A 26,924-nucleotide genomic window follows, 5' to 3' on the forward strand; every position below is an offset into this window, starting at 1 on the left:
GTCTTTGAGGCGCGTGAAAACCCCAGGAAGTGTCAACACATTTGAAAATCATCTCTACTCGCTCCTCTGCGTTCTGTCGAAGTGATTAATTGTTGCTAGGATAATTGAGTGACTGTTGTGAGTGTTGACAATTGCAATTGTTATTGCAATTGTCTCAGGAACGAGGGGAAGTCTCGGGTTTTTCTTGTCCTCGAGATCATGACGAAGGGTGAGGAAGTAGTGGAGTATTGATTTATTTTATAGGTTACGTTATTGATGTTTGTAATTGTTGATGGCAAATTATTTTAGATGAGAGGAAACATTCTGACAGCAATGAGGAGAAGAGGGGATCTGAAACGGGTCCAGATCCCTCAGCTCCGATCACCAGAAGGGGAATTTTGACATCTCTCTTGACTGGAAAACCTATGGAAATTCCAGAGCAAGACATTGTAAGATAAATTACGAACGCTAATTGAAAATAATCACGAAAAATGTAATCAGAGGGAATTATTAATTATTCACACGTCCTGGTTTTATGAATTATCGACAGCTGGGAAAATGCAGATTCGTCTCAGAGTTCGAAAAATTGAACAGAATAGGGGAGGGAACTTATGGAATAGTTTATCGAGCCCGAGACACGAAAACCGACAAGGTGGTGGCCCTGAAGAAGGTTCGAATGGAGCACGAGAAGGATGGACTGCCAGTGAGTGGTTTGAGAGAGATAAGTGTTCTCCTCTCGTGTCGTCATGAGAATATTGTCCAGCTGAGAGAAGTCGTGGTGGGTAGAAGTCTCGAGAGTATTTTCCTGGCTATGGAGTATTGCGAACAGGATCTGGCCAGCCTCCTCGACAACATGCAGACGCCATTCTCTGAGAGCCAGGTCAAGTGCATTGTCCTGCAGGTTCTCAAGGGTCTGCGATATCTCCACCGCAATTTTATCGTCCACAGGGATCTCAAGGTCTCAAATCTGCTCATGACAGACAAGGGATGCGTTAAAATCGCTGATTTTGGTCTCGCGAGGTGGTTCGGTCTGCCCCTCAAGCCCATGACTCCCAGGGTCGTCACTCTGTGGTACAGAGCACCTGAATTACTCCTCCAGGCAAAGACTCAGACGACTTCTGTGGATATGTGGGCTGCTGGATGCATTCTAGGTGAGAATTCTATTGTTCTTCATGATGTTCTGGGTAAAAAAAATTTATTCTTCCAGGAGAATTGCTGGGTCACAGGCCGCTGCTACCAGGTAGATCGGAAATCCAACAGCTCGAACTGATTGTTGACCTTCTGGGCACACCCTCAGAGGCTATTTGGCCGGAGTTCAATGCCCTCCCAGCCCTCCAGAATTTCACCCTCAAGCAGCAACCCTATAACAACCTCAAGCAGAGATTCCCCTGGCTCAGTGCTGCTGGACTACGACTTCTCAATTTTCTCTTCATGTACGACCCGAAAAAACGAGCAACTGCCGAGGAATGCCTTCAGAGCAGTTACTTCAAGGAGGCTCCACTCCCCTGTGATCCCAAGCTCATGCCAACCTTCCCCCAACACAGGAATATGAAGAAGTCCAGTCAGTCGAAGGAAATCAGGGAGCCTGAGGTACTTGTCAGCGATCAGACGAGTAACTTACCTGCTATCTCTGATTTAGTAAGTTGGGAATTGTTCACTCTTTCTGGGCTTGAAACGTCGGAGGAATCATTCGTTAATCGATTACTCAAGTAAAACTGAATGTTTGTTGTTGTTTCTGTATTTTATTTCTTCATTTACTCTGCTATATAATCGGTAACAGCCTTTTGCATGATATTTGTACCATCTCACTCTTAATAATAATAATGAAAAAATTGTATTTCTTTCAGCTCGGATCTCTAGTGAAGAAAAGACGAGTAGAATAATTTCAAGTACAAATTTATCTTTTTGGATTTCCACGGATTTTATAATTACTGCCCAATCACTGAGGACTTACATGCATAAGATTTTAAAACTAAGTGATCAATAAATCGATGTCTCAGCAATATCATTTGTTGGGGTTGTACATTTTTAATTTATTGCTTTCTAGTTTCTAGAGATTCAAAACGTTTTTTGTACTCTCCCGTTGGATCGTATTTTGCGACGAGACGATTCCAGTCGGCCAGTCTGTTGTTCCTCAGGTGATTGATAACTTTCTCTGCTGTTGCTTTTTGCCTCTCGTCGCACTTGGCGCAATCTGTCCTCAGGGCCTCCGGAAGTACCTCTGAACAGTAAACGTGGAAAATAATTATTTGAAGAGTCGAATTCACTTATACAACAGCGGACTTGAGTCAATATTCTTTATTTTCCTTTCCATTATACGTAATGGATCCATCGACGGTTACTCAACCGAGAAAGCTTTCGCCTCTTACTCAATCGATTGGGTGATCCCCATCAACTATATTATTTTTACAAATTTTAATTTACATAATTTCGTGATTAAATTATTAATTCCAGAGAAAAATGGTATTAGACTTTCTTGTAGATCATAAAATTTCCACCAAAAAATTTGAATACCATTTTTTTCTGAAATGCCTCATTAATGAGATATTCATGAAAATAATTTATAGTTTTGGGATAATTCGAAATGATGAACTTACTTTTGAGCTCTCGTCCCTCAGACGTGCAGGGGCCCTGCCCTAGCATGCACTTGATGTAATTAGTGAGAACTCTATTGTTCCGGAGAATTCCATCAACATCCACGTGATCGTATTTTCCCGAATTCTGGGCTATCACAGAGCCAATGAGGAAACACAGAATTACGATAGCTTTCATGATAGAGAATATTTGAGGTATCTATTTATGAATCACAGGGGAATTTTGTGCTCGTTGTTTGGTGAAATGACCAACTGAAGATTCAAGTGGTATCAGGACTCCGTCTTATATAGGAGAGAGCGGCCCTCAGAGGAGGGGGTCCTCACTTACCTGTTTTACACACGTTTTAACGTTAAGTTATTCATCTCACGGCCATTCTACTAAATTCATTACTAAATACTGATGAACGTCATGAGTATAATACTTGGCACAATGTTTTTCCATTAAAAAAAAGACAATTTTAAATTTATAAAAATTAATAAAAATTGACTCGCATAAAAAATTTCCATTCATTGAAAAGATTTAAAATAAAAAAATCGAATTACTGAAATGACCAATAAACGATAAAAATAAGACCTGTTTTTTGTTTTTGTTTTCGCAATTCATTAGATTCTCCAAATACTTCTGGGACTTCCAATGACGAAATCACGAGAATAAATTTTAATGTATTAGACTGTTGTGGGTAAATGATGTATTGATAAAAAATCGTTAACCACGCCCTGATCTCTGATACTGTCCAGGTGGTTTATTGCTGAGGTTTGAGGCCTCTATTTCTGGATAATCCGAAACCTCCGAAATATTCGTATCCGCTATCTTGCGCCAATAGCTCACCCGACGTCGACTGGAGCCCATCCTGGCTATTTTCGAATTCTCTCTCATCCAAACGTGTCGAAAAATCTTTCACTATCATCCGAATAAAAATCTCTTCACCATAATTTGATGTTCAGAAAGTGACCAAAGTCTCGACTCAAGATGAAAAGATGTTAAAATCAAAATTTCCCCATTTCTCCCATAATTTCCAGATGAGGTGACATAAATCACGAGATGATAATAGAAAGTCCATTTTACTCATGACAAACTAGCGACTGTCATCACAAAATTTTTTTAATCTCAATTTTCCACTCGCAACATTGGAAATTGTGCGATCATGATGAAATAATTTCGCTGATACAATAAACAGGATATGTACACACAAATAATATCAAGCGCACTCGACGAAAAAATATGAATAACAGAACAATTAATTAATTAATCGATTCCTGGGTATTCTGAATGCAAAAGTGTCTGGACGTTGGATTAATCCTCGTGGAGGTTCTCGAGACTCCAGTGCCACCCGGAGGTCATTGTTGCCTTGCATTTTATCCCTGGAATAATCATCGATCAATATAAATCACCGGATGCACATAAAAACACACGCGAAATTGTCAATTCGCGAGGGATTTCGATGCACGAGTAGAAAATGATTATTTCAGCCCAATTTTCTTCCAGGATAATTATCAATTTGTCATTAATATCCAGGACTTACCACAGACATGAAGAACTCTTCATTACTCAATTCAAATTCATTCGAATGAATTAATAAATGCCGGAATAGAGTACCCAGAGGCATATCAGCAGTACCAGAAGAATCAGATAAGTCGTGAGAAGATTTTGGGTCTCGTGCGCTCCTTTTGCGATCATTTGGACGATCTTTCAATGATTTCTTTGTGAGGATTGATGTAGCACCTCGTCACCGAGCTTTCGACTCAACTGACCGTGAAGGACTCGAACTTCCGAAATTCTTCCAAGAACGAGACCTTCTCCCACCCGATTATTCAAAAACATCAGCAGAGCTTTCATCTAGGATTGGAGGGTTTTGCCGACGCCCCCGCGTTCAGAAATACGTGTTGATATTAAAACATACGAGACCCACCACTCGAAGAAGTTATATTAAGGCTCGGGAGAATTCCTTTTTTTCCACGCTGGAATGTCAGTTATTTCTCGATTTTTTATCGTTTTTTTTTACGGATTTCCAACTGTTGTCTTGTGGCCGCAATAGAATAATCTACAGTCAACGCATCGTTCTCCATTTTTCAATGACCCAAGGTCGAGGTACATTGACCCCATGGCGCGAGCGGATAGAGGAAAATATTTTTTGGAAATTTAGAAATATTTGAAATTTCTCTGTCACGAAGGAGTTCAGTAATTTCTGGTTTTATTCAGAGATAATTCCGGTCTTAACATGAAAAAAGAAATCATTGCTATTGATTCAGTGATTTCTACAAAACGTGACCGATGGTAAACGGTTGTGATCAAAGGCTCGCGCAGCGGATATTTCCTATTTTTGTTGGACATAATCCAACACTGCGGATGATTACAATTCGCGTGTTGAGAATACCTTACAAGCGACTGGCGTGAAAAACCGAGTGAAACCCTGAATTATGATGGAATTGGATTAGTTTGTGTCGACTAGAAATGCCCCTCAAACCAATGAATTATAATAATATCCATTTGCAATCAGTCTGGGTATTAAATTTGGAATTGATCCCTCCGTAAATTCAACCGAGTTATTATTGAATCGAGAGGAGTATTGCGTGTCTCGTCACTGTCAGGTTCATTCGATTGAAAATAACTGATCAACTACGCATTTCAGTCAATTCTGTCTCGAGGCCCTGGACACGATGCATAAATCTATTGAAATATGACAAAAACAGGCGAGTTTATCGCTTGAAGCTCGAGCTATGAGGTAGAAATAATTTATTTACAGATTATTTACAATATAAAATAGTCTCTCACGATGTGTAATTTTTGGCGATGCCAGTGGGTGCTTGGAGGACCTTTCGAGATAATCGCATTGTCCCGGAGACGGGATCTCTCCCGAAATACTTCACCTGGAACTCTTGACCAATTTCTATGTTCAGGGCACTGGGATGAACCACTGATCGCTGGTCCAGCTGAGAATTATGGAGCAATGCTGGATGCATATTTGGGTAAAGGATCACCATCACTCCGGCGTCACGAATCTCCACGACTTTTGCTGTGTAGATTCCACCGAACTCCAGTTCAGGTGCTTTTTCCTCGATTAGAATCGATGAGATCATCTCCTTGGCCTCTGCCATCGCTGTCTCGTTCGGTGCGAACAGGCTGTAGGCATTTTCCTCCTGTGGATGAATCTGAAACGAAATTTCTGGGGTTAATATACTCCCCTTGGAGGGGTTTTCCAGCGATCTGGTGAATTGATCTGGTAAATACTCACACTGACTCCAGTCTCCACGAGAATCTTCTTCAAGTTTGATCCTCCAATCCCCAGGAACCTGCCCCGTTGGTGCACAGGCACCTCTATTGTCGTGCTAATCGGCATATTTTTTTTACCCATCCGAGGGGAGGATATTACGGCGTTCATTTTCCCCAGGATTTCACCCTTAGCTGATGTCGCTTGACTAATGCTGTCCATCACTATTTTCAGAGGGAGACCCGGAATTTTTACATCTGCCTGGAGCGCTGTTATTCCCTTTTTCGTTCCAGCTATTTTAAAATCCATGTCACCGAGATAATCCTCGATTCCCTACGATGTAATGGATTTAAAATTTTCTTTTTCCAAATAATCATTATTTATTTGAGAAATCATTCGTTAATTTATCATTATTAATTGACTCACCAGAAGATCAATGAGGATCCTGTAGTCCTCGATCTGTTTGTTCTGGTCATACCTGGTGATCAATCCAACAGCGACTCCAGCAGCAGCTGTCGAGATGGGAACTCCAGCATCCAAAAGAGCGAGACTGCCTCCACATACGGAGGCCATCGACGAGGAGCCGTTGCTCTCGAGGACTTCACTAGTCAAACGAACAGTAAAAGGATAGTCTTCAGGGATAACAGGCCTGAGACCTCTTTCAGCCAGGGCCCCATGTCCCATTTCTCTCCTGCCAATGGGTCCAGTCCTACCGGTCTCTTTGGTAGCATAAGGAGGAAATTCATAATGCAAAAAGAAATTTTTTTCCTTTATTCCACTCGCCAGCATTGAAATGGTGTCCATCTTCAGGGCGCTGTGAAGAGAGTCGAGGGTTACAGTGCAGAGGACCTGGGTCTGGCCCCTCTGGAAAAGGGCGGAGCCATGGAGAGGCTTGAAAAGATCGACCTGGCAGGAGATATGTCTCAGCTCTGTTAATCTCCGCCCATCGCACCTCAAGTCATTCTCGAATATCAGAGACCTGAAGATCTCCTTCGAGATCATCCCGAAGGCCTCCACAACCCTCGGCAGATCTAGATCTGATACACTGCTCTTCATCGTCTCGAGAACACTAGTTCTGAGATTATTCAGAGCATTGTCCCTGGAGATTTTGTCGTGGGAGTAGTCCGTGAAGATGTCCCTCAATTTGATCTCCGAGAGGGCCCTCACAGCTGCGCTCAGCTCCTCGCTCACTCTCGGCCCCTCCTCCAGGGCACGTTTCTCCTTCCCATGTATCCTCGCTAGCTCTGAGATCCCAGAGATTATCCCCTGGCACTCCTTCACCCCAACTTTTATTGCTTTCTTGAGATCCTGCTCTAGAATTGCCTTTGCACATCCGTCGAGCATCACCACGAGGTTCTGTCCCGCCGCCGCGATTATGAGGTTCAGGGAACTCTTCTGGATCTCGTGACGCGTCGGGTTCACCAGGATCTCGTTGTCCAGGTAACCCACACGAACTGCACCCACTGGTCCTGACCACGGGATGTCAGACAGCGCGAGTGATGCCGATGCTGCATTTATTGCGAGAACATCGGGATCGTTTACACCGTCGATCGCCAGGATATTGCACATCACCTGGGTATCGAAATTGTAGGACTCGGGGAAAAGAGGCCGAAGGGATCGATCTATCAAACGACTCGTGAGGATTTCGTGCTCGGTTGGGCCGAGCTCTCGACGGAGGAAATTCGTTGGAATTCTACCCGCTGCAGATGCTTTCTGCCGATAATCCACCACCAGAGGAAGGAAACCACTCGTCGATGGACTGTGCGTTTTACTCACGCATGTCGCCATCACTGAAGTGTCCCCGGAGGTCACGACACCACACCCGTCAGCGAATTTCGCCAGTTGACCTGTCGATATCCCCAATGACCGCTTCGACGACCTGAACGTCATCCACGAGTTCATGCATTTTTATTTATATTAAAAAAATTTTTGTGCAATGGATTTTTTAAATAAAATATCTCACACAAGGTGATGAGTGGTGGAATTACATAATTTGACAAAAATATTCAGGAGAAATCGAATTTATTTTCTAATAAATTATGAGGTTATCCCGATTGATAGGAAAATATATCACTCACCCATGGGACAATAATACATTGACCTCCGATGCTTTTGGGAAAGACGATGACATCCGGGGTTGATGGACTCCACCATTTGTTATCCTAATTTGACGTTTTATGTGAGAATATTCAAATTTTCTACAACGAATTAACCTGAATGTTGTTATTGATGCCATGGTGCCGGCATGGGAGGATGATAAAAGATGAATTGAACGAAATCTGTTCTATCGGTAGGTGTTTTAACCTCAACTCCCTTCAAAACACAAAAAAAATTGGTGTTTACTTGTGATAACTGTGGAGAAGTGGATTGAAAATGTCTGGAGGAAAGAAAATAAGTCAACACGACCTCCGGAGGGCGATGATGGACCACAAGAAGAAGTCTGGAGCTGTGAAGAAGATCGATTCACCACTGGCAAAATATCCTTTTTTTTATATTGTTCTTTGGGGGTCAGGACACCTGTCAAAATCCCTACAAAATTCATCGACTAAAAAAATGTTTATTGTTTACTTCGCCTGGATGACATGTTCCTTAACTCTTCCACACGTACACAGATAATGGCCAGCTGATGTGCGTGATCTGCAAATCCATTATTCGCAGCGAGACTGTCTGGCCAGTCCACCTGAACTCAAAATCCCACAAGGAGAATGTTATTTCTGCAAAAAAACTTTTGGAAATGAAGGAAGTTCCCTCGAAGGTAGAGAAAGCTTTCAAGAGGCCCAGCTCTCCCCCCAGGGGATCACAATCCCCGAAGAAGGTCAAGGGGATCCTGAGGAACCCTCAGACATCACCAGCACTGCCTCCTGATTTTTTCGATAATCCCAATGGAACCAGTAGAAATAATTTGCCTACTGTGACGAAACAGACTGAGGAACTCGTGATTAAATCCTCCAAGGAGGAGAATAAAGATCTCAAGGACGCAGAATCCACCAATTCTACTGCTCTGCCAGAGGGATTTTTTGATGATCCAATTTTAGATGCTAAAGTATAAATTCTAGCTACAACTTCAGTTTATTTTTAAATAAAAATTCTTCTTGGTGGTGTGATTCATTATTTTTTTGTGGGACAGGTGAGAAATGTGGAGTACAAAGACCCCATCGAGGAAGAGTGGGACAAATTCCAGAAGGAAATGAGGGAAGAGGCAGCACAATCTGCTCAAATAATTGCTGAGGATCAGGAGGAAGCCACCACTGAGAGGCAGTTGGATGAGATCGAGGAGCAGATACGTAATTGGTCGAGGTAAAAATTTATTACTTGAAAAATAAATAATTATAAAATTAATCCCCAATTTTGTATTATCTCCAGAGTAATGGATTTAGTTCGACGAAAAGAACAAGTTCAAGCAGCGGAAAGGAAGAAAGAATCGGTGGATGAAGACATGTCCAGTGGTGATGAGAGTGATTACGACGAATTCCTGGACTGGCGAGCTAAAACCTCTTACAAATAGTGAATAAATAAATTAAATTCATCCCTCCAGTGTAAGATAATTTTATTAAAATGAATCGAGATAGCGGATATTACAGATACGTTGAATGTAATAAAGATTACCTTAACGAGATAATTAAGCTATTATAATTCATATCGAAAGTCTATTTTTAATAAAGACTACCAATTACAACTGAATATTAATTACTACGAGAGAAAATGCGGGTCACAAAGTGAAATATTTCGCATTAAAAAATATCAGGAGTGGTTGAAGGATTATTTATCAATAAATAAAGCAGTACTGGCCGCTACTGATGCACCTCCCTCACTCCACATCACAACCCCACGAAGCATCAATTAATTTATCATTAATTATCATTACAATAACAGATTGTATCAACAACTATAAAAGCAGAAAAAACTCTTGGTCTCCTCGATAAATAATCATCAGGAAAATGAATTATCTGTCAATGGAGTTAAATAAACTTTTGATTTGTTTTTCATCCCCACGAGAGAGAGCAGTCCAAACGCTTCCCCAATGCTGGACCACTTCCTCTCAGTGGATTTATTTCTCTCATCACCGAAAAATCTTCACGATCAAGTGCACAAACAGTGGAAAAATTCTATCAATTAGTGAAGATCTTGTGTACGATTTTAAGTGGTTCTATATATATTTTTTCACTTTTTTCATTCTTTGAAAGAGTAAAAAAGAGGTAAAAAAGGGAGTGTCACTGACACTCTGCTCTAAGCCAAGGGGATAGAAAGTCGAGATATTTAATTATTGATAAATTCACTCTAGCGTCAACTAAATTACCAACCAACTAGTACCTAAACTACGTGTGGTCGATTCCCAGTGATTGAGACTGAAACCGATGGGCAAATCTTCCCCTAATTTTCCCTCGGTGTCAGTCACATCTCATTATCCTCATTATCCTCTTGATTCATCAGATTAATCATTAATCAGATTATAATTGTGATTTGAAGATAATTTCAACTGTTTACGATAGCTTTTACAATCACAGAACAGCACAGTCGCTAGGCTTTGTTATTCTCTTTATTATTTCATTATTTTCATTCTCTTTTATTATATTTAGCAGTTTGCTTGAATTTTTTAGTTGAACTTTTAAGATTAATACTTTTTTATTTCTCTTTGAAATTCACCAGCTCAAAGTAGCGCTCTTCCTTCAAGATTTCGTTTTATACGAATTTTTGTTTTTCATTAATTGTTAATGATTATATATGCGACAGCATAGGCACTAATTTGCAGAGTTTCATAAATAATCTCATAATTGTCTAGGATTAATCGTATCTTTGGTTATTTTTATCGTCCTCGGGACAAATTCCTCTAGATTAAATCGATCTAGATACTTTGATAGCTTTCAGGTATTTTTATAGATTATTAGATGTAAGAGGACTTATTTTAGCGAAGGGCATTGTGAACTAATTATTCTAGCTAACTTGTGCAATTCGATTATGATCGAGTGGAGGAATTAAATTCCTCGCATTTTTTTTTCAATGATTCGAAACTCGTGTGGTCCCTTTCGTCACATGTTTCTTCGTTTTTATTTTCTTAATCGTCAGTTTCACACGTCAAGTTGCGAATCTCGAAAGCTTAATTGTTGCATTTATTCTAATACTTTGGGTATCTCATCAATAAGTTATTAATAATTAATGCTCGCATATTCAAAGAAAGAGAGAATTCAATCGAAGAGGTGAATACTATTATCTGACAGCTAGACATGAAGAACTTTAATAAGAAAATGGCAAAATGTTTAATGTCGATTATCTCGAGAACGGTGTGATTTACCAGAAAAATTCATATAATCTCTTTTGAAAATCACAAAATTTCCGACAAAAAAGTTTTTATGAAATTTTTCTCTTAGTGTACCCCATCCCGAGATATTTCGATATTTAATCGAAAAGTGTCTCCTCCTCTCTTTATATCTTACTGATTGCTTATCGATTATCATAGAGAAGATTTCTGAATGCTGATAATTACTCTCGCCTCGAGTGGACCCTAACGAAATCCCAATGAATCCACACGAATCCTGGAATTCCTCTATTTATTTTTTTTTTGGTGTGTGTGCGTTGTAAATGGATTGATTTACGCTTTAGCTTCAGTTATTTCCACAGTAATATTCTCGTGAACAGTATCAGCTAGACCAGTTGTATTATTCGGTGGTGACTTGTTTGGCCTGGTGCCAGGTGCTGATACAGCTGATGCATTGCCACTACTTCCTCGACTCCCACGACGTGAACCTGTACGAGACCCTGGCAATCAGACATCTATTCATTCCAGACGATCATAGGGGCACTCGTTTAATTATTCATTGTCAATACGCTATCTACTGCTAGACTGTACACAAAATAAAGAAACAAATGAATATTTATAAATAAATCACTTGAATAACAACTAATTTAATTCGATAACTCTCGAACACGAGTTTCAACAGGCAAATCATTTACTTTAGCAAGCAACTATTTATTATCACGATTTATTGACACCTGTCATTCAGCTAGAGTAGTACAATCACCTAATTATCATGATTACGATAGTTTATCGTACAGAGAAGAATTGAGGGGCTATTCATGAGTGAAGTGATCAACCAATTAGTCACTTCACGTCTGAATTACCGTGTGATACTTTACCCCAATGTGAAGAAAGTTTATCAGATAAATGACTCGACTATCACCAATACCACATGCCACAATATTCCTTCATGTCTGACTATTGAAACAAAACTCAACTCATTTATTTTAGATTCAACAGTATATCCTCGTATTCAGGGAGAGAAACAAGATCACAGGACTATCTACGAAGTTATGGTGAAACAAAGTAACAAATACCACAATATTTCGGTTGCTCTAAGAAAAAAAAAATCATCGCTCAAAGGATCATGAGCAAGAGCAAGGAATTATCGAAGAGACGACAACATTTTATTCTCCTCTTTTCAATTCTTTCCTTTATCCTGCGAAAGCTCCTTCAACTCGGTAAAAAAAAAAAGATCTTTAATCTCAAATAAATACTGAAGTTGCTTGCTTAGTAATTGAGTTGATAAAAACCCGTACTGTTGACTCGCTGGGGAATTTTCGCACCTTGCTGCGAGCCATTGGGTGAATGGGCTCTGAGGGAGGCCATCGATGGCTGTCGTGATGGACCTCGCTGACTCGCCCTGGACCCACGTCTCTCCTGGGCATGGAGGAGCTTGTTGTTGTCACGCAGAAGAGAGACATTCATCAATCGGGCATTGGGTGTGTTGAAGATCGTTCGATTCTCACGCCAACGGGCTCTGCAATTTTTATTTCAATAACGGTTTTTATTTACTACGGATTTTTTTATTCCTGGTGATACCCACTTGCTGAAAAGTCGAAGAACCACACAGATGATGATGAACATGAGGGCCATCGCCACGAGGATACCGATCATCGCTGGATCCACGTACCGGAGATTTTCCTCTTCTTTCACTGCAGCTGGAGACGAGAATAAATGACATGGGAATAATTATTACCCGAGGTATTTCTGGATATTTCTCTTTTAATCTCTGTGTCGTTCTATTATTTACCCTGACATTCGATGATACCGTTGGGCTGCATCACTGGGATCTTCTGAAAAATGCAGATGCATCTGCCATCTCTGCACTCTGTCTGGGGCACCTTGAGCTCGCATTGCTCAGTGAAGAAACAGGACTCATTCACATTGACAGCTGTCACAACAACGAATTCATGTTTGCAATATATTATTTTTTTTCTCTTCTCGTGTTGATTAATTATTCAACTCACGGTGTCCACATTTGTCAATGTGATTAGTCGCACTGAATTCCTCCCTGCAGAAGCACTTCCGGTTCCTGGGATCGCAGAAGGAACCGGCGAATCCGCACTCGTGATCCTCTCGGCACTCGTCACCAAATTTCTTCGATCCACGTCCGGTCATGTCTGGAAAAATAACAACACACGTACAATCCAGGAATTCACTTCCCTGGAATATTAAATTCTCCAGATCTTTCAGTGGTACGTGATGAGAAAATATGGATGCGGATGAATTTAATAAGGAAGTTGGAATTTTATTCTCGTGGTCAGTCGTGTCATAAATTCTATTGCAAGTCTTTAAATGACTCTCTATTTTTTTCTTCTCAATCTTTTCTTCTTTTCTTGAATAAATTCTATTGTGCTGAGAGGCTAAATACGTCACGTTTGAACAAGAGGGGATTTTTAATTGAGGGAATTGTCAATTCAGTTCATTAGAATTCATCGGGGCGCGGAAGACCCTCGGCATTGGATTTTTTCAACCCAGTAACCCACGTCAAAAGTCGAGGTGAGAGAATTCCGGTACCTCATCAGCTGGATTCCAAAGTCGAACATGATCAGGAAGTGGGAGGCCTCGGTGGCCCCAGGGGATCCACATGAGCTCACATAGCTCTCAGAGAATGGATCCAGGGGGTGGAATGAGAGCTTTTCAGCTTCCAAGAGTTTTTAACCTTTTGCCTATAGGTGGGTGGCTACTGCAACTTTCAAAAATCTTTCTTTGCCTTTACCTCGAGGACCTGGGGCTCCACTCAATACCACCATTAATTTTAAAAAAATCTCGCCAAAATGTCCACCAGAACAAAAAAATCTCCAATTCATCCAATTTTCCCAATTTTTCATTCCTAACGACTTCCTAAATACCGAGATATCTCCCCTTTAAATAATTTCACAAAAAAATAATCGGATACTTTTTTGTGGGGAATTTCATAAGCTCCAATAAAGGTCTGAAAAAAATTTTTCCATCTGTGATATATCCAGAGATATTTTCAGGAAAGGAAGGGCAAGTCGATGATAAGCTCCGGAGAAGCTCCCCATGTCTCCCATGAGTCGATTGATCTGTTGGAGTCCCAATTGCGGCGTGGAACAACCTGAGGATTACTCCCGGAGGTCTCATGGGTGTCCGGATCCATTGGTTTCCGGGGGATCACGGCTTTCCGGAAGTAATCGATAAAGCCGAACCGATGGATTAACGCCTGTACCGCGGACAGGATGAATCAGCCCCATGAAGAGGCCAATGAGCATCAACTCCAGCATCACTATATCACCAGTGACCCAGTTTCATTTCACCGGTGGTAAATTCACCAGGTGTGATAGTATTTCATCTTCCTGCCATTACCGTGAAATCGAATCATCCTGTCTAAACGATTTCCCTTATCTCTCCCAGAGGGAAATATTCGCTGAGCTGGGGCTAATATTTTTTTCCATTAGGGATAAATGATGGCTCCATTTGAGGGTGAATGAAAGGCATCGGGAATAACTTTTTAAACAAAATAACTAAAGTTCGGTGACTATCAAAACACTTGGGCAACGTCACCACCCTGCGATGAAATTGTTTACTCTAACTTCAACTTTTGTGGTAAACTTTATATATTTTTCAGGGACCAACCAAGCTCTGGTGACACTAGGGCTTCCATTGAATTTTCTTAATGGCGTATTCTTTGTGTTCGGGACAATACAACTCTTCTCATTCTAGTCTTCTTTTGTGGAAAAGCGAGATGGAGAGGAGATGAGTCTATTTCCCTCAGACTTTCACGTCTCCACGAATTTCACTTGAATCAATGTCAATTGGTAACTGCATTTTTTTCGATATCATAAGAAATTCCGATTTTTTCATATGAACATTTTTTGGAGATAAGAACGAGAGCTACAAAAAAGTTTTCTATGAAAAAATCATTATCTTCCTTTAATTTCGAGATATTCATAAAAAACTGGCGAATAAAAAAATGCAATTTACACTTCGCGATAATAGTCCCTATTAAATTTCAAAATTAATCTAAAAATAATAGAATTAAAATAAATTTAATTCACTTCGATCCATTAGTTCGATTATTCCGTCCCCCAGTTACTCAAATGAGCCTCGGGATTTTCCATGGCACAACGAGTTCAACAGGAATCAAGGAATTACGAGGATTATGATTTATCTGCAGAGTGCATTTTATAAATGAATTTTTCCCCTGCAGTAAAAAGAGATTGTAATGGCTTTAATGAGTCGCCGGGGCTAAGGAGGAGGAAAAGGGAGGGAAAGGGGGGAATTAGAATGTAGCAAATGAGGAATTATAAAGAGTGCTCACTCCCTGCCGAGTTCCTGATTGGCATCGTCGACGTCGCGACGTGTCACGCGATATCTCGTTTATAAAATTACGAGTGTAAAAAAAAAGTATATATTGATGAATAAAAAAAAAATCGAGGTTCAGCACTCGAAAAACTTGGGAATTGTTATTGCGAGAACCTGGGGAATACCTCCCAGGGGATGCTGAGTTATTTCTGGATTTCCAAAGTTTTCAAGTGTCAATGAGACCCTAGAGAATTTTAACAGCTACCCGTGAATAATTTCTGGAGAGTTTTTGGGGTTGAAATTCAAAAAAATTTTCATCATCCCGTTATTCAAATAATTTTTGGTCAATTGAATGGTGAGGTCAATTTTCAATTTTGATGTCTGGAGAAATAAAATAATACTGACGTTTCTCCCGTAAATTCAGGTGTTCATTGGTTATTCAGTGACACAGTAGCTGGATAAAGTGTGAAAACAACAAGTAGCTCAGAATTTGAATATTTAAAAAAGCCTTCCAATGCAATTGGAGCAAAGTTTTTCTTTTATCGAGGAATAATTCATAAGTTTTTCAACAACTACTGGGACAACACGTCGACCCGATGCTCCAGGTGTCTATTCCAGTGAATGGAGTACAATTGCAGTTAGAGCCCCTGGAATGATTAATTATTCAGCCCCAAAATGGAGTTGGTAACCACCGGGATATCAATTTCACGGGATAATTGATAAATGTTGGGAGAAATTGGAAGAGCTTTCACTGTTGCCTGCATCTCCCAATTGTATCCCTTTCTCATAAAATCCTTCAGCCATTCGTAATTTAATTAACGATCCAGAAATTAACGGCATTGCATGGTAATTACTGTACAGTCCATATTTTCCTTTGTAATTACCCGAATTATGGAAATATTACTGCAATTTATTCTATTGTTATCACGCCGTGAGTCATCGGTATTGTCTCCACAAACCGAAAATTCATCACTGAATTGCTGGCAATTGCTGGCAATTGCTGGTAATTGCTGGTAAATCAGTACTAAAAGTGATAATTTGGGATTATTCCCGGTAAAATAAATGTCTTAATTCAGATTGATCACGGATTAGTCCCGGAAATAGAAATAAGATAATGACAGTGATAATTCCATCGAGTCAAACGCCCCAAAATGGAATAACACATCCGCAATGCAGACCCAAGAGAATTGCGACGGCACATTTTCAGCCAACAGGAGCCTTGAAACTTTGCGGAGATCTTCAAATGATGCATTGCACCCTTAATTGCTTGACATTTTTACGAAAGGACATTCTCTTTTAATCCCTCAAAGTTTAAGCCGCAGATCCCTCTTTTTGATGTTCAGCACACCTGAAATTCCTCGGGACATGTTTGAGAAATAATCCGACTGAATATTTCAGCCCTTCGAGGTCTTTCTCCCTTCAAAGAAATTCTCCGTGACAACGCGAATGTCTTATCAGCGATTATCTATCTCACTCGTCACAATTTTTTAATCGTCAATCGAAAAATCATTTTTCCAGGCAATTAATAATATTTCGATAAATATATTTCGATGGAGACTAGGGGAGACTAGGGGAGTCCGAGGATCGGTAAGAAATCGAATTTTTTTTATCACTCGACGTCTCTCGACGCGCGGTAATTCGCGGGTCTAATTGCGAGACGAATTTGCGTCGCAATTTGCGAGTGCATCGATGTGTCGAATCGTTTTTCCAAGAGTCATAATGGCGGTCTGATTTTCAAGGGGTTTATACTACTATCGACCCCAACGAATACAACAGGTCACGGGGTAAATGCAACGACTTGTCGATCGATTGCGTTTGTTGCATGTGACGGCCGATGACAACAAAGGAAAACATGAAATAAACAGTGACGATAAAATATAATCAGCGAATTGACGCTGAAATTTCAAATTCCCGAGGAAATTACCGACACGAAAAGACAAAACCATTTAAATTTCCCAAACTTCATAAAAAGCCACGACAATAAAACATAAATAAAGCGTGCAAAAATAAAATTGATTGAAATTGTTTACATCGTTTATAATTTACAAATAAAAATGAGAGAAAAAAAAAATTATTTCGAAATAAATCATTGGCAAATTATTCATAAATCTTCTAAACGGCAATAAATTAATGAAAAAAATGACAGATTGCGTGGAAAATAAAGGGATTTTTTCAGGTAAACAATAAATATCGATTGAGACCCGGGGGAGGGCGAGGACCGGTAAAAAAATCGAATTCCCCCAATTCCAAACTTGAAATACGTCGGGGTGCCAGATGCTCGCGTGATTGCATCATTTTACGGAATAAATTGAAAAAAAAAAGCATTAAAAATGAAAGATGGGAGTGGAAAAATCGTTGATATACGTCATTCAATGGGGATTCGGCGCCACAACCTGATGCACGTCTGCATTATATTCTATTTCCCTTTGTTTCGATGGTTTTGGCTAAAATACTTGCGAGTCGATACAAATGTTTAGGACTTTTGGCAAAGGGCCACTGCAGAGAGGTCACCATTTCATTTTATTTTCTTTCCCTTCAAATCAAATCATCGTCTGACGAATATTTTCTCTAACTACTTACTGTTTGCTAATTGAGACACCGCACATGTTGCGGGGGAAAAGGGGAAAAAGGGGAAAAAGGGGGAAACGGGGGAAAAGGGGGAGGGGTAATCCAATTAAAACAACTCAATTCGGACTCTTTATCGTCGGTTAATTCTGGTTATGAAGTTTGAGAGTTTGAGATGAGAGATTTGAGAATATATCTTGTTCATTGAAAATTTTGCCCTTTCATGTTTTTAATTGGATCCCATTGTTTATTCATAATGTCATTATTTTTCTGGTGAAATTATTTGAATTGTACTCTTGAGATCAATTGGAGGATAGTGAGGGTACAATAAATTGAAAATGATATTTTTTATTGCAGTACCTTCGATCGTGGTGAATTCTGGGGGGTCCGGGTCCCCTAGGACCGGCATTCCAAGGACAATCCATGATCCCAAGATGAGAGAAAAAAGGGGAATGATCCTGGATGATTCTCCAAACGCGTGGTACATTATCCTAATCCTTGCCACGGACACACTGGCCCGTCGCTTCACTCCTTATCATATTACATTATTTGTACCCGTAACTACCCCCTCATCAGGACTCATGTAGTCACCAGGTAATACCTCTCAGGCCATCCACTCTCAACACCCGCGAACTCCCGTTATCCCGTAAAAATTCTGTCCCACGATTGAAATAAAAATATTCCCCTTATTTAAAAAAAATTTTTCTTAGACTTGTTCCTTTGTTTGGACACTCCTGAGAATGCGTCACCCTCGACAGACAGCCGACGAGGAAAACGGCGTCGAAGTGACTCGGGATTTATCGGGGGCTGGGGTTCAGCGTCGCGACGTCCAGGCGCCGGCGCGACCCCACATTACCACCAGAATCAACCCCCAACTTTCAACCCCTGCACGGGGCCAGGAGTTCACACACGTACTCTGTGCAGCATGACTCCAGGGAGAATGAAAAATTCTCAATCTCAACCCCACGTCTTTGGCTTTTCACGTTTACGTGACGCATGACCACGTCGATTTACTTTCGGTAACACGAATTCAGTCAAATGCTCTCTGATAACGATAACAATGCGGCAATTTCAGGGAGGGGGTGGCATTCGTTATCTTTTCAGCTGTTCGATTTTTCGTAATGCATGGATCACGCCGATTTACTCTCACCGGTCCAACAACCGACACCAAATTCCAACCGCAAATTTGTCGGAAAATATCGGGAATCATCGAGAATTATTGGTCTGAGAAAAAAATTATAAGGGATTTTCCTGTGGCTCATTGAATTTCCAATAAAAATTACCATTAAAATGAGTTTTTTAAATAAAATAAATTTAAATAAATTGCCGATTGATTTCGATTGATTTCCGAGCGTCAAGAGTAAATCGGCGTGATCTCCGTTTTTCCCCTGTTCTTCCTCAACCAAAGACGCAGTTGACCTTCTTGACGATCCAGTTATTATTAAATATTCTTATGAATAAATTTATCCTTGATAACCACCGCTGCATCCACCGAATCAAGCATAACAAATTTTTTATAAATAAAAACAAATGCGCGAGCAACGAGGAAGACTATTTTAATCTCTGAACAATCGATCCACTGTGCGTCAGAATGTCATCTTAACGGATTGAAAAAGATGTCTGTCTGATGAAATAGTCTCCTGAGAAAAATCGAGTTCTCATTCATGATTATGATGAAGTTAAGAAAATAATCGAGAAAACGAGTGACACGTGGTACTGGCCCACTTTTACTCTGTTGAAAAACCTTTTACGTAACGCTGTACCATTCACGTAATGCCCTAGTGAGTTGTTAGCTCTATTAATGGAAAGAGATCTTGAAGTGGTCAATGGTAATGAGAGAATTGAAAAGCACTTCAGTTTACCTTGTTTGTGTATTTTATTTCGTACATAACTTTGGATTTATCGGAGGCACTAGACGAATATTTATGGAGTGAATATCGTATCTATTTTGAGAATTCATTCGATTTTTCTTCAGCCACTGTTTTACACTCGACTAATTGCAGACGTTACCCTTTATCCCGGTCGTGGCTCATCGCTGGCTCATATTTTTTCATGTCTAAACGATTGAGAATAGAGAATTATCAAGGTGAAATGGAAATTCTGGAGAACTGAATTATACAGTAATTATACGGGATAAATAATTATTTATATTAAGTAGTGTGACATCACTGCGAGACAAGGTCGGCCCAAAATACGTCGTACTCCTTCAAGAGACTGCCACTGAAATCAAAAAAGATCAATACCACAATTAATATTATATCCTGAAAATAAATCACAAAGAAAACCGGTTTCTCCTATTAGTAATCTACGGTCTTTCAACTCGCATTAAAAATTTCTCAAATATAAGTGATTTCGTCATTAATATACCCTGGGATTTACCAACAAGTTATGGTAATAACCGACACGCGACATTTCTGTGGAGCCCAAATGGAGAAATAGAATTGAAGGGGAAAGGTCGAGGAAAACTACCTCTCACCGATCAAATTGATACAAACACTTGCGTTCTTTGATTTATCATTTGGATAGTATACTTATATCAATACTTACGTGAAGTATACTTGACCCTTGCCGGTGGCTGGTGCATCCCAGATGAGGGTTGCCTCCTCTTTTTCTTTGGGATCGGCATGGGTTACTGCACTGCACTCGTCGTGGACTTTTGTGTTCGGTGTGTGAGCAAATGTTCCAATCCACTGATGACTCTTTGAATCTCTCGCCTGGATGAAGAATCCCTTGAAGTAACTCCCACCGCGAAGAGTCACTTGAATAATATAAATAATAAATTGTTATAAATAAATGTTAAAAATTCCGAGTAATTAGACTTTAATTTGAATTTAAATACCGAACAAGGAGTGGGTTAAACGGAAACCATTTTAAAAAATTATCCCATTACGATAATTACTCGACTTTCCGAGTGACAATCGATTCCTTTTATTTACTCGAGGGATTCCCCGAGTTCAATCAATCAGAAATAATTACCAGTGAGTTGTGTGCCAGGTGCGTATTGACGAGACGATTGGAGAATCTGATAAGGACTCGTACCCGATGGCTGAGGTTTTATCTGGGCGTGATAAGGCTGATTCGGTCGTTCCTTAACGCAGGCATCAACTGGTGCACCATCAGGGAATCCATCAGCAATATTTATCACCACAAAAGCTCCCACGAGAAGAATTGCTACAGCTCGCGACATCATGTCTGAAAAAAAAATAATAAAATTAGTAATTGGATCTCACAATTCTTCAGATAAATACTCCACTCGAAAATGAGTCAATTGAAAAAATCACCTGTTCTCTTTACAGATTTTTAGAGACGTGGGTCGCAGAATTTACCTGGAGACGTCCTCTTGTACGAACTGGTCGGAGTGAACTGTACGAAAAGTACAGATTGTAAATGAGAGGTGTACGTTAAAGTGATTGCAGATCCCACCATGGAATTCTCGCCCTTCTTTTTCAGAAATCTCAGTCGATTCTTGTGTCATTGGCAATTGCCTAGCTCACGTCGATTTTTTAAATAGAAAAAATTCCACGATCATAACAATTTCAATGAAAACTGAATATATGACCGAACACTCTCTCCCTGCTGGATTTTATTATGAATAATCGATTTATCCGTGCGCTTTTTATTTATATTATTAAATAATAAATCATTTGAATTGATTCGTTTATTTCCATAATATTCATATATCCAGCGTGTAAAATGAAAATAGCTGTAAACCAACAATTGATGCGTGTAATCTCACCCCTAGAAATTGAATGCAGTCGTTTGCTCGGTCTGATTGATTGAGCGTATTGTCACCCCGACAATTTAGTTTTGTCAATAGATGAATGAAGGAATTCACCGCACAATCGTGTGGCTGCGGATGAATGTGTTATTATGTTCATTCCATCGACAGGTGGAATCCATCACTTTATTCAAATGAAGATATTTTGCATTCGTAAAAACAATAAATCACCAGTGAAAAAGCACAATGCAACAATCACTGAATATTCATGGAAAAGCGATATCATCTCCGGGATCAGGATAAATCATTTTGGAATGACAATTCACCGGGAGCGGAATTAGATCAGTGAATAGAATGACTTTTGTGTTCCGAGGGATTTTCGGGGATTTAATGGGATTTTTTTTTGTCGAAGGGGAGGGTCGGCTGTTCCAGTTTAGTCTTTCCCCTCGTGCATGTGGAAATACGATTGAAGCAAAATCAAACAGAAATATGGAAGAAAAATAAATAAAAAAATTGGAACAAGCTCTGCGTGACAGCCGATTGCGTGCTCTGTACCAAGGGTAATCCTTTGAGTCACACATTTTGTCATAGGGTAAGGCCTCAACGGAATTTTCACATTTTTATATGGCCTTTCCCCTTTTTCCCATTTTTCTCGCTTTTTTCCTTGCATGTCCATGCGTTTTGCACTGCTCTATTGATTTTTTCTCACCTCACGGGCAACAATTGTTTTCTCTGCTTCTAGTTTTCTTTTTCCATTCATCGAGAAAAAATTGCACAGATGAGAGATTCAGTAGAAAAATCCAGTGATTTTTCCGGCGAGAAATTCTATTCGACATATTTAATATGAGAAAAAAAATGAAAACAGGAGGAACGATTAAAAAATTTTTTATTTAATTAATCTCGTGCCGCACCAGCATAAATAGACAGGATTTTTTCAACAATCAAGATTTATTCGTCTAGATTGTTAGAATAAACATAACTCCACGGAAATGGTCGAGGGAACGTTCCTCCAGACGTTTGTCCTTGGATATCCAACGGTGTGCCATTATAACGGCTCATTAAAAATCATGGATTACATGTAATTACAATTATCTTGTAGTCCCTCGCATGTGCAGAATAGCAATTCAATAAAAACTGTTAATGAATGGAGGAGAAAAAAATTGAAAATTTACTGATCACATATCTGGGATTTACGAGGGATTTTGTTGTATTACGCAACAACAATCTTCAGTCGTCCTTCGAGAAGGAGTCGGTGTAATCCTCGTTCTCCACGACCTCGATAGCACTAATACGTGGGAACCATCCTTTTACGCGCATCTTCGGATCGTCACGTTCTTGCATTTTCTCTCCGAACAGCCAGTGTCTGGAATTTTTAATCATGCATAACGATTTCTCCATTAAACATCATATTATCTCGATGACGAGTGGTCCTACAGGAAAAATGAACTGAATATTTTTTGTAGGGACTTGAATTTCCGCCAAAAAAGTTCAATAAAATTTTTTTCTGGGATTATTTTTTACTGAGATAACGGCTGATTAAGGATTAATTTTGATTATTGACCTTCGCCATCGGGTGACGGTGACGATATCCTCAGGTTCGAGTCTGATCCTGGGCTCATCTGTGCACGGTGGATGACAAATCACTCGCCAGCCGTAGGTTATTGGAATCCAGGAGCCTGACACTTTGAAAATTGTACGATATCTTCGTGCCCTGCGACGTTTCTCCTGCTTTTGATAACCTTGCTCTCTCTAGAAATGGATCCAATACGAATGAGAGTCCATCGATTTTATTTTTTTTTTATGAGAGGCACTTACTGTGAGTGTGTATTGATCACAGCCCTCTCGTACTGGCCATATTATGCCATCGCCATCCGGTTCGCAGTGCCACTTGAGCACTTGCCTGATGTTGACGTTCCATTTTATTGAATAGGGGTGAATAAATTGATCTTTAGTACCCAATCTTCGATATTTCGCTTTCTCGATGATCCAGTCCTCGATTCCCGTCGTGTTTCGAATGATCGCTGACAGCTGGAGGACATTAAAAAATATATTATTTATAAAAAAACACCGGTGGAAATGACTCACTTGGAAATAGAGGAGCATCCCCACGGCCAGGACAACCCCGATGGAGAGTCCAATCGTGAAGACTACGATGACTAGAGTGAACACTGATGGTGGCGGAAAATTGATATTTCTTCGGGATAAAATCGTCAGCAACCAGCAGACGAGTATAACTGTCGATACACAGCATCCACCAACTGCACTTGCTAAAAAGGCTGTGAAGTGACCGTGATTTCTGTGGCCCACGCAATTGTTTATCCAGGGACAGTGATGATCCATTTTCAGGATGCAACGACCACCTAAAATTAATTATTCATGAATAATTAATTTTTATCAATAAAAAATTACCATCTGGGACTCAATTTTTGAATAATGACTTTTAGGTACGACAAATTCTATTCAGAATAATTCCGAATTGCAGAATGAATTATTCATTACATTTGCGGCAGTGATGACTACGTGGTGCCTTGTAACCCTCGCATATTCTGCAGAATTGCAGATACTGTGTGTCTTCCAGCTTCTCCTGGAGGAAAACACGGGTTTAATAAAGCTCACTGAGGGAATCACGCTTTGAACTCACCGGCTTCCATTTTAGAGGGAGATACCCTGGACCCTCGTAGATGGCTGTGATAAAGTGGTAAATTGTCGATCCACTCAGACTGAAAAATAGTAAAAAATTTGCAGCACCGGAGATACTCTCCTGGGGAGACCACCACTGTCTGCTGCAATGAATTGTCATCAGGGTTATGATCTTTATTATTCCTGAAACAATAAACATGTCTTTGCCGTTTAGAAAATTCTTTTGACAAAATTTATCCGACAATAATTTTACAGGTAGATGAAAAAAATTGAGACTCAAGAAAAAATTAAAAATTCCCGCTAAAACCCGGCACTGGACATCACCCGCGACATACCCCAGTATAAGTGGCAGTGATTCAGTGATTTTGCATTCTGAATTCCCCGAAAAAAAAATTCGATGTGAAAAATGAGCTGAAGTCATGGCCCCCAGGATGCAAAAGGCCTTTAGGTCGTAACACCGAGGGTATAGAACCCCCCAGACCCCCAAAATCACCGATAAATAACCTGAAATATCCTTTAGACGAGGTGAATCAGTGAAATATAATCAGGACTCACCAAAAGCGGTAAGTGGTCCCCAGTGGAAAATTCTATTCATCGGAGTGGAGCACATTTTGCTGGGCACCTGAGGTACCACCAATTCCCAACATCCCCGGCCCCAAATTGATTAAATTCACTCACAACAAACACTTTTGTTTTGTTTATTACTCAACAGCTCCGAAGCGACAACCTCATGCCCTTCAGTCAGCTGTTGGCAGCACTGAACCATCATCGCGGCTCATTTGACCTTTATTTGGTGTATAAACATGTGTTTATTATTTCAAGGACATTATTTTTCAGTCACCGGTGTGTCAAAGGAGAAAAATGGTCGTGGAGATGAGGAGAACATTTCTAGTAATTTTTAGTTTTTTATTGTTACGAGGATTTTTGTCAACCTTTGAATCTTTATCAATAGGGAAATCTGAGGAGGGAACGTGAATTTACACCGAGAACACCGGCTCCGAGGCCACCACTTTCCAGGATGCTGAGCCCTCCGAAGTCCATCCCCTTCAAGTCTCCGACATCCAGGAGTCGATCGAGAACTCCTACAGTTCCAGAATCAGAGAATTCAACGAGTGGTTCTGACTCGGAGGGTTCTCCAGAGACTGCGCCAGGCTACAGCTCCAGGAGTCGGTCTTCAGTGGTCTCAGGGTCCCCGAGGCAGTCCTCCACTTCGGAGATTCATAGGCGAACCCCCAGGACCCCAGGACCCCAGGCCCCTCGAGATCGTTTTGACACATCAAAAACGTCTACTCGAAATTCCGGAAAGCAGTTCCAGCACAACTACTTGTGCTGGGGCTGTGTGGTGATCCTCGGGATCTTCCTCGTCATCTGGGGGGCCCTAAATTCAGACGCGATGGATGTCTCCTTCGGTGAGACCCAGGAACCTGAATTAAATGAGAAGAAAATGATGTTCGAAGCCCTGGAAAACCTGGGGAAGAATATCGATGATATTAGGGCGAGATTCCGGGAGCAGTACCCCTCCATCTGGAGGGACCTCGAGGCGGGTATCGCCGAGGTCATCAGGAACCCCAGGAGACCCACGATTTTTTTACTCTTCTCCAGCGAGGACAACCCCATGTTCTGTCTAGCTAAGATGATCGGGAATGCCAGTAAAACTGCTCTCAGGTCTGAGGAGGATCTCCTCCTGTCCCCGGAGGACCTGGGGAACGACTACGGAATGGCCCTGGAGAAGCTGAAGGGAAAAATTCAGAGGCAGAAGGTCGTGGTAAGGGTTCGTACAATTTTTGGAGAATTCCAGGAGTTAAAAAAAATATTTCTTGTACCACTTTGATAGATCGTGGAGCATCTCCTGGATATTCATCCCGAGGCCATGAAAGCCTTTCACAATCTCTGCGATCGCGAAAATCCCCTCGTTAAGGAGGCCATCTACATCCTGACGATGAAAATCGATGGCTACACGAACGAGAAACTGATCGAATTTGTCGAGAAGCAGCTGACACTGAAGCTGCAGGGAAAGATCGACGAGGAGAAACTCCAGGCATTGATCACGAGGATGACTGATGGGGCAATTATTCACGTGCAGCCAGAGCCAGGGGTAAAGAGTTGTCCCCTTCGATATTAAAATCGATCAATTGATGGTGAATGACTTTAACCTATTTTTAAATTAACGATTCGGGAACGTTTTAATTTTTGAAAAGGAGAGGATGGGAAAAAATTTGCAATTCTCTTATGACTCCAATGATATATTTCTCATCAAAACAGAGAGCCTCAATATTGACTTAAGATTTACGTATTATTGTTTTCGTGTTTTCTCGTTTTTATCATTTTGTTCAAAATAAATCTGTCGTTTTATGATTAGTCATTAGTCCTGGTGTAGTTCTCACATTTAACGCGATGTCTGATTTTTTTTAATTCCTCAGAGGAAGATAAAAATCACGTTTTGTATTAATTTATCGTAGAATATTTGGGATTCTCGAGGTAATTCTGTATAAAAACAAATTTGAAATAAACTTTTACACATTTTAGACCTGTTCTACTCCTATTTATCTGTGATTCCTCTTCGAGTTAGTGTTTATCGGGGTTATTCACTTACCAGACAAAAATGAAGCACAAAGTAATCCTCGAAATGCCTAATCTGCCTGGAAAGACCGATTTGA

At 40.4% G+C, this 26,924-nt stretch overlaps 8 protein-coding genes and 1 long non-coding RNA gene across 15 annotated transcripts; 3 read left to right on the top strand and 6 right to left on the bottom strand.

The window, feature by feature from the left end:
• The first annotated feature begins 16 nt into the window (after positions 1 to 16).
• On the top strand, positions 17 to 1,982 carry Cdc10 (cyclin-dependent kinase 10). Its single transcript, XM_011307626.1, has 5 exons — positions 17 to 208; positions 289 to 428; positions 530 to 1,130; positions 1,187 to 1,617; positions 1,827 to 1,982. The coding sequence occupies exons 1-5, from the start codon at positions 199 to 201 to the stop codon at positions 1,860 to 1,862; spliced, it is 1,218 nt and encodes a 405-aa protein (XP_011305928.1). The 5' UTR covers positions 17 to 198; the 3' UTR covers positions 1,863 to 1,982.
• LOC105268244 (ejaculatory bulb-specific protein 3-like) lies at positions 1,702 to 2,850 on the bottom strand. The gene is made up of 2 exons (XM_011307625.1): positions 2,577 to 2,850; positions 1,702 to 2,200 (listed from the first exon to the last, which is right to left on the bottom strand). The coding sequence occupies exons 1-2, from the start codon at positions 2,749 to 2,751 to the stop codon at positions 2,013 to 2,015; spliced, it is 363 nt and encodes a 120-aa protein (XP_011305927.1). The 5' UTR covers positions 2,752 to 2,850; the 3' UTR covers positions 1,702 to 2,012.
• Positions 2,851 to 3,616: 766 nt separating this feature from the next.
• LOC105268246 (uncharacterized) lies at positions 3,617 to 4,411 on the bottom strand. Its single transcript, XR_892310.1, has 2 exons — positions 4,097 to 4,411; positions 3,617 to 3,935 (listed from the first exon to the last, which is right to left on the bottom strand). It is a non-coding gene; the product is annotated as an uncharacterized lncRNA (long non-coding RNA).
• Positions 4,412 to 5,306: 895 nt separating this feature from the next.
• On the bottom strand, positions 5,307 to 8,029 carry PNPase (polyribonucleotide nucleotidyltransferase 1). Its single transcript, XM_011307627.1, has 4 exons — positions 7,861 to 8,029; positions 6,209 to 7,661; positions 5,807 to 6,115; positions 5,307 to 5,723 (listed from the first exon to the last, which is right to left on the bottom strand). Exons 1-4 carry the CDS (start codon positions 8,016 to 8,018, stop codon positions 5,343 to 5,345), a joined length of 2,301 nt encoding a protein of 766 aa, XP_011305929.1. The 5' UTR covers positions 8,019 to 8,029; the 3' UTR covers positions 5,307 to 5,342.
• Positions 8,030 to 8,050: 21 nt separating this feature from the next.
• LOC105268248 (zinc finger protein 830) lies at positions 8,051 to 9,458 on the top strand. The gene is made up of 4 exons (XM_011307628.1): positions 8,051 to 8,259; positions 8,387 to 8,825; positions 8,910 to 9,079; positions 9,146 to 9,458. Exons 1-4 carry the CDS (start codon positions 8,156 to 8,158, stop codon positions 9,285 to 9,287), a joined length of 855 nt encoding a protein of 284 aa, XP_011305930.1. The 5' UTR covers positions 8,051 to 8,155; the 3' UTR covers positions 9,288 to 9,458.
• A 1,125-nt stretch (positions 9,459 to 10,583) lies between these two features.
• Positions 10,584 to 18,697, bottom strand: jus (julius seizure). Of its 5 annotated transcripts, none has more exons than XM_011307632.1 (6): positions 18,270 to 18,697; positions 13,046 to 13,198; positions 12,829 to 12,969; positions 12,622 to 12,736; positions 12,362 to 12,555; positions 10,584 to 11,524 (listed from the first exon to the last, which is right to left on the bottom strand). In XM_011307632.1, exons 1-6 carry the CDS (start codon positions 18,394 to 18,396, stop codon positions 11,370 to 11,372), a joined length of 885 nt encoding a protein of 294 aa, XP_011305934.1. In that variant the 5' UTR covers positions 18,397 to 18,697; the 3' UTR covers positions 10,584 to 11,369. The 5 variants fall into 5 exon arrangements, with proteins under 5 accessions (XP_011305934.1, XP_011305933.1, XP_011305932.1 ...); XM_011307631.1 differs by having other exon boundaries at positions 10,584 to 11,536; XM_011307630.1 differs by having other exon boundaries at positions 12,335 to 12,555.
• Positions 18,698 to 19,746: 1,049 nt separating this feature from the next.
• LOC105268251 (putative defense protein 3) lies at positions 19,747 to 21,505 on the bottom strand. Of its 2 annotated transcripts, none has more exons than XM_011307634.1 (4): positions 21,236 to 21,505; positions 20,886 to 21,101; positions 20,457 to 20,667; positions 19,747 to 20,129 (listed from the first exon to the last, which is right to left on the bottom strand). In XM_011307634.1, the coding sequence occupies exons 1-4, from the start codon at positions 21,333 to 21,335 to the stop codon at positions 20,075 to 20,077; spliced, it is 582 nt and encodes a 193-aa protein (XP_011305936.1). In that variant the 5' UTR covers positions 21,336 to 21,505; the 3' UTR covers positions 19,747 to 20,074. The 2 variants fall into 2 exon arrangements, with proteins under 2 accessions (XP_011305936.1, XP_011305937.1); XM_011307635.1 differs by having other exon boundaries at positions 19,748 to 20,129; positions 21,191 to 21,298.
• A 991-nt stretch (positions 21,506 to 22,496) lies between these two features.
• LOC105268253 (palmitoyltransferase ZDHHC6) lies at positions 22,497 to 25,001 on the bottom strand. The gene is made up of 7 exons (XM_011307639.1): positions 24,823 to 25,001; positions 24,269 to 24,450; positions 24,127 to 24,211; positions 23,713 to 23,987; positions 23,443 to 23,655; positions 23,189 to 23,376; positions 22,497 to 22,990 (listed from the first exon to the last, which is right to left on the bottom strand). The coding sequence occupies exons 1-7, from the start codon at positions 24,875 to 24,877 to the stop codon at positions 22,855 to 22,857; spliced, it is 1,134 nt and encodes a 377-aa protein (XP_011305941.1). The 5' UTR covers positions 24,878 to 25,001; the 3' UTR covers positions 22,497 to 22,854.
• TORIP (Torsin interacting protein) lies at positions 24,608 to 26,792 on the top strand. Of its 2 annotated transcripts, none has more exons than XM_011307638.1 (3): positions 24,608 to 24,830; positions 25,220 to 26,032; positions 26,102 to 26,792. In XM_011307638.1, exons 2-3 carry the CDS (start codon positions 25,286 to 25,288, stop codon positions 26,387 to 26,389), a joined length of 1,035 nt encoding a protein of 344 aa, XP_011305940.1. In that variant the 5' UTR covers positions 24,608 to 24,830; positions 25,220 to 25,285; the 3' UTR covers positions 26,390 to 26,792. The 2 variants fall into 2 exon arrangements, with proteins under 2 accessions (XP_011305940.1, XP_011305939.1); XM_011307637.1 differs by lacking the exon at positions 24,608 to 24,830 and adding an exon at positions 25,038 to 25,158.
• The last annotated feature ends 132 nt before the right edge of the window (positions 26,793 to 26,924 follow it).

The sequence above is a fragment of the Fopius arisanus genome, unplaced genomic scaffold (assembly GCF_000806365.1).
Source record: "Fopius arisanus strain USDA-PBARC FA_bdor unplaced genomic scaffold, ASM80636v1 scaffold00055, whole genome shotgun sequence".
NCBI lineage: Eukaryota > Metazoa > Arthropoda > Insecta > Hymenoptera > Braconidae > Fopius > Fopius arisanus.

Bases quoted from the DNA above. Each gene is read 5' to 3' on its own strand.
- Cdc10 (XM_011307626.1), top strand. The intron at 1,131-1,186 runs GTGAGAATTCTA...TTATTCTTCCAG, and splicing joins GGCTGCTGGATGCATTCTAG to GAGAATTGCTGGGTCACAGG. The intron at 1,618-1,826 runs GTAAGTTGGGAA...TATTTCTTTCAG, and splicing joins TACCTGCTATCTCTGATTTA to CTCGGATCTCTAGTGAAGAA.
- LOC105268244 (XM_011307625.1), bottom strand. From the start codon at position 2,751: ATGAAAGCTATCGTAATTCTGTGTTTCCTCATTGGCTCTGTGATAGCC. The intron at 2,201-2,576 runs GTAAGTTCATCA...TTTACTGTTCAG, and splicing joins TGAGGGACGAGAGCTCAAAA to AGGTACTTCCGGAGGCCCTG.
- PNPase (XM_011307627.1), bottom strand. From the start codon at position 8,018: ATGGCATCAATAACAACATTCAGGTTAATTCGTTGTAGAAAATTTGAA. The intron at 7,662-7,860 runs GTGAGTGATATA...GATGACGTTCAG, and splicing joins AATGTATTATTGTCCCATGG to GTCGTCGAAGCGGTCATTGG. The intron at 6,116-6,208 runs GTGAGTCAATTA...ATTACATCGTAG, and splicing joins GGATCCTCATTGATCTTCTG to GGAATCGAGGATTATCTCGG.
- LOC105268248 (XM_011307628.1), top strand. From the start codon at position 8,156: ATGTCTGGAGGAAAGAAAATAAGTCAACACGACCTCCGGAGGGCGATG. The intron at 8,826-8,909 runs GTATAAATTCTA...TTTGTGGGACAG, and splicing joins ATCCAATTTTAGATGCTAAA to GTGAGAAATGTGGAGTACAA. The intron at 9,080-9,145 runs GTAAAAATTTAT...TATTATCTCCAG, and splicing joins CAGATACGTAATTGGTCGAG to AGTAATGGATTTAGTTCGAC.
- jus (XM_011307629.1), bottom strand. From the start codon at position 18,396: ATGTACCACGCGTTTGGAGAATCATCCAGGATCATTCCCCTTTTTTCT. The intron at 12,970-13,045 runs GTGAGTTGAATA...TTGTTGTGACAG, and splicing joins CATTGACAAATGTGGACACC to CTGTCAATGTGAATGAGTCC. The intron at 12,556-12,621 runs GTGGGTATCACC...TAAAAATTGCAG, and splicing joins GTTCTTCGACTTTTCAGCAA to AGCCCGTTGGCGTGAGAATC.
- LOC105268251 (XM_011307634.1), bottom strand. From the start codon at position 21,335: ATGGTGGGATCTGCAATCACTTTAACGTACACCTCTCATTTACAATCT. The intron at 21,102-21,235 runs GTAAATTCTGCG...TTTTTTTTTCAG, and splicing joins GTACAAGAGGACGTCTCCAG to ACATGATGTCGCGAGCTGTA. The intron at 20,130-20,456 runs GTAAGTATTGAT...TTTTGATTTCAG, and splicing joins AAGGGTCAAGTATACTTCAC to TGGCAGTCTCTTGAAGGAGT.
- LOC105268253 (XM_011307639.1), bottom strand. From the start codon at position 24,877: ATGTGCTCCACTCCGATGAATAGAATTTTCCACTGGGGACCACTTACC. The intron at 23,656-23,712 runs GTGAGTCATTTC...AATGTCCTCCAG, and splicing joins GGATGCTCCTCTATTTCCAA to CTGTCAGCGATCATTCGAAA. The intron at 23,377-23,442 runs GTAAGTGCCTCT...ATCCATTTCTAG, and splicing joins GTGATCAATACACACTCACA to AGAGAGCAAGGTTATCAAAA.
- TORIP (XM_011307637.1), top strand. From the start codon at position 25,129: ATGGTCGTGGAGATGAGGAGAACATTTCTA. The intron at 25,159-25,219 runs GTAATTTTTAGT...CTTTATCAATAG, and splicing joins AGATGAGGAGAACATTTCTA to GGAAATCTGAGGAGGGAACG. The intron at 26,033-26,101 runs GTAAGGGTTCGT...CCACTTTGATAG, and splicing joins TTCAGAGGCAGAAGGTCGTG to ATCGTGGAGCATCTCCTGGA.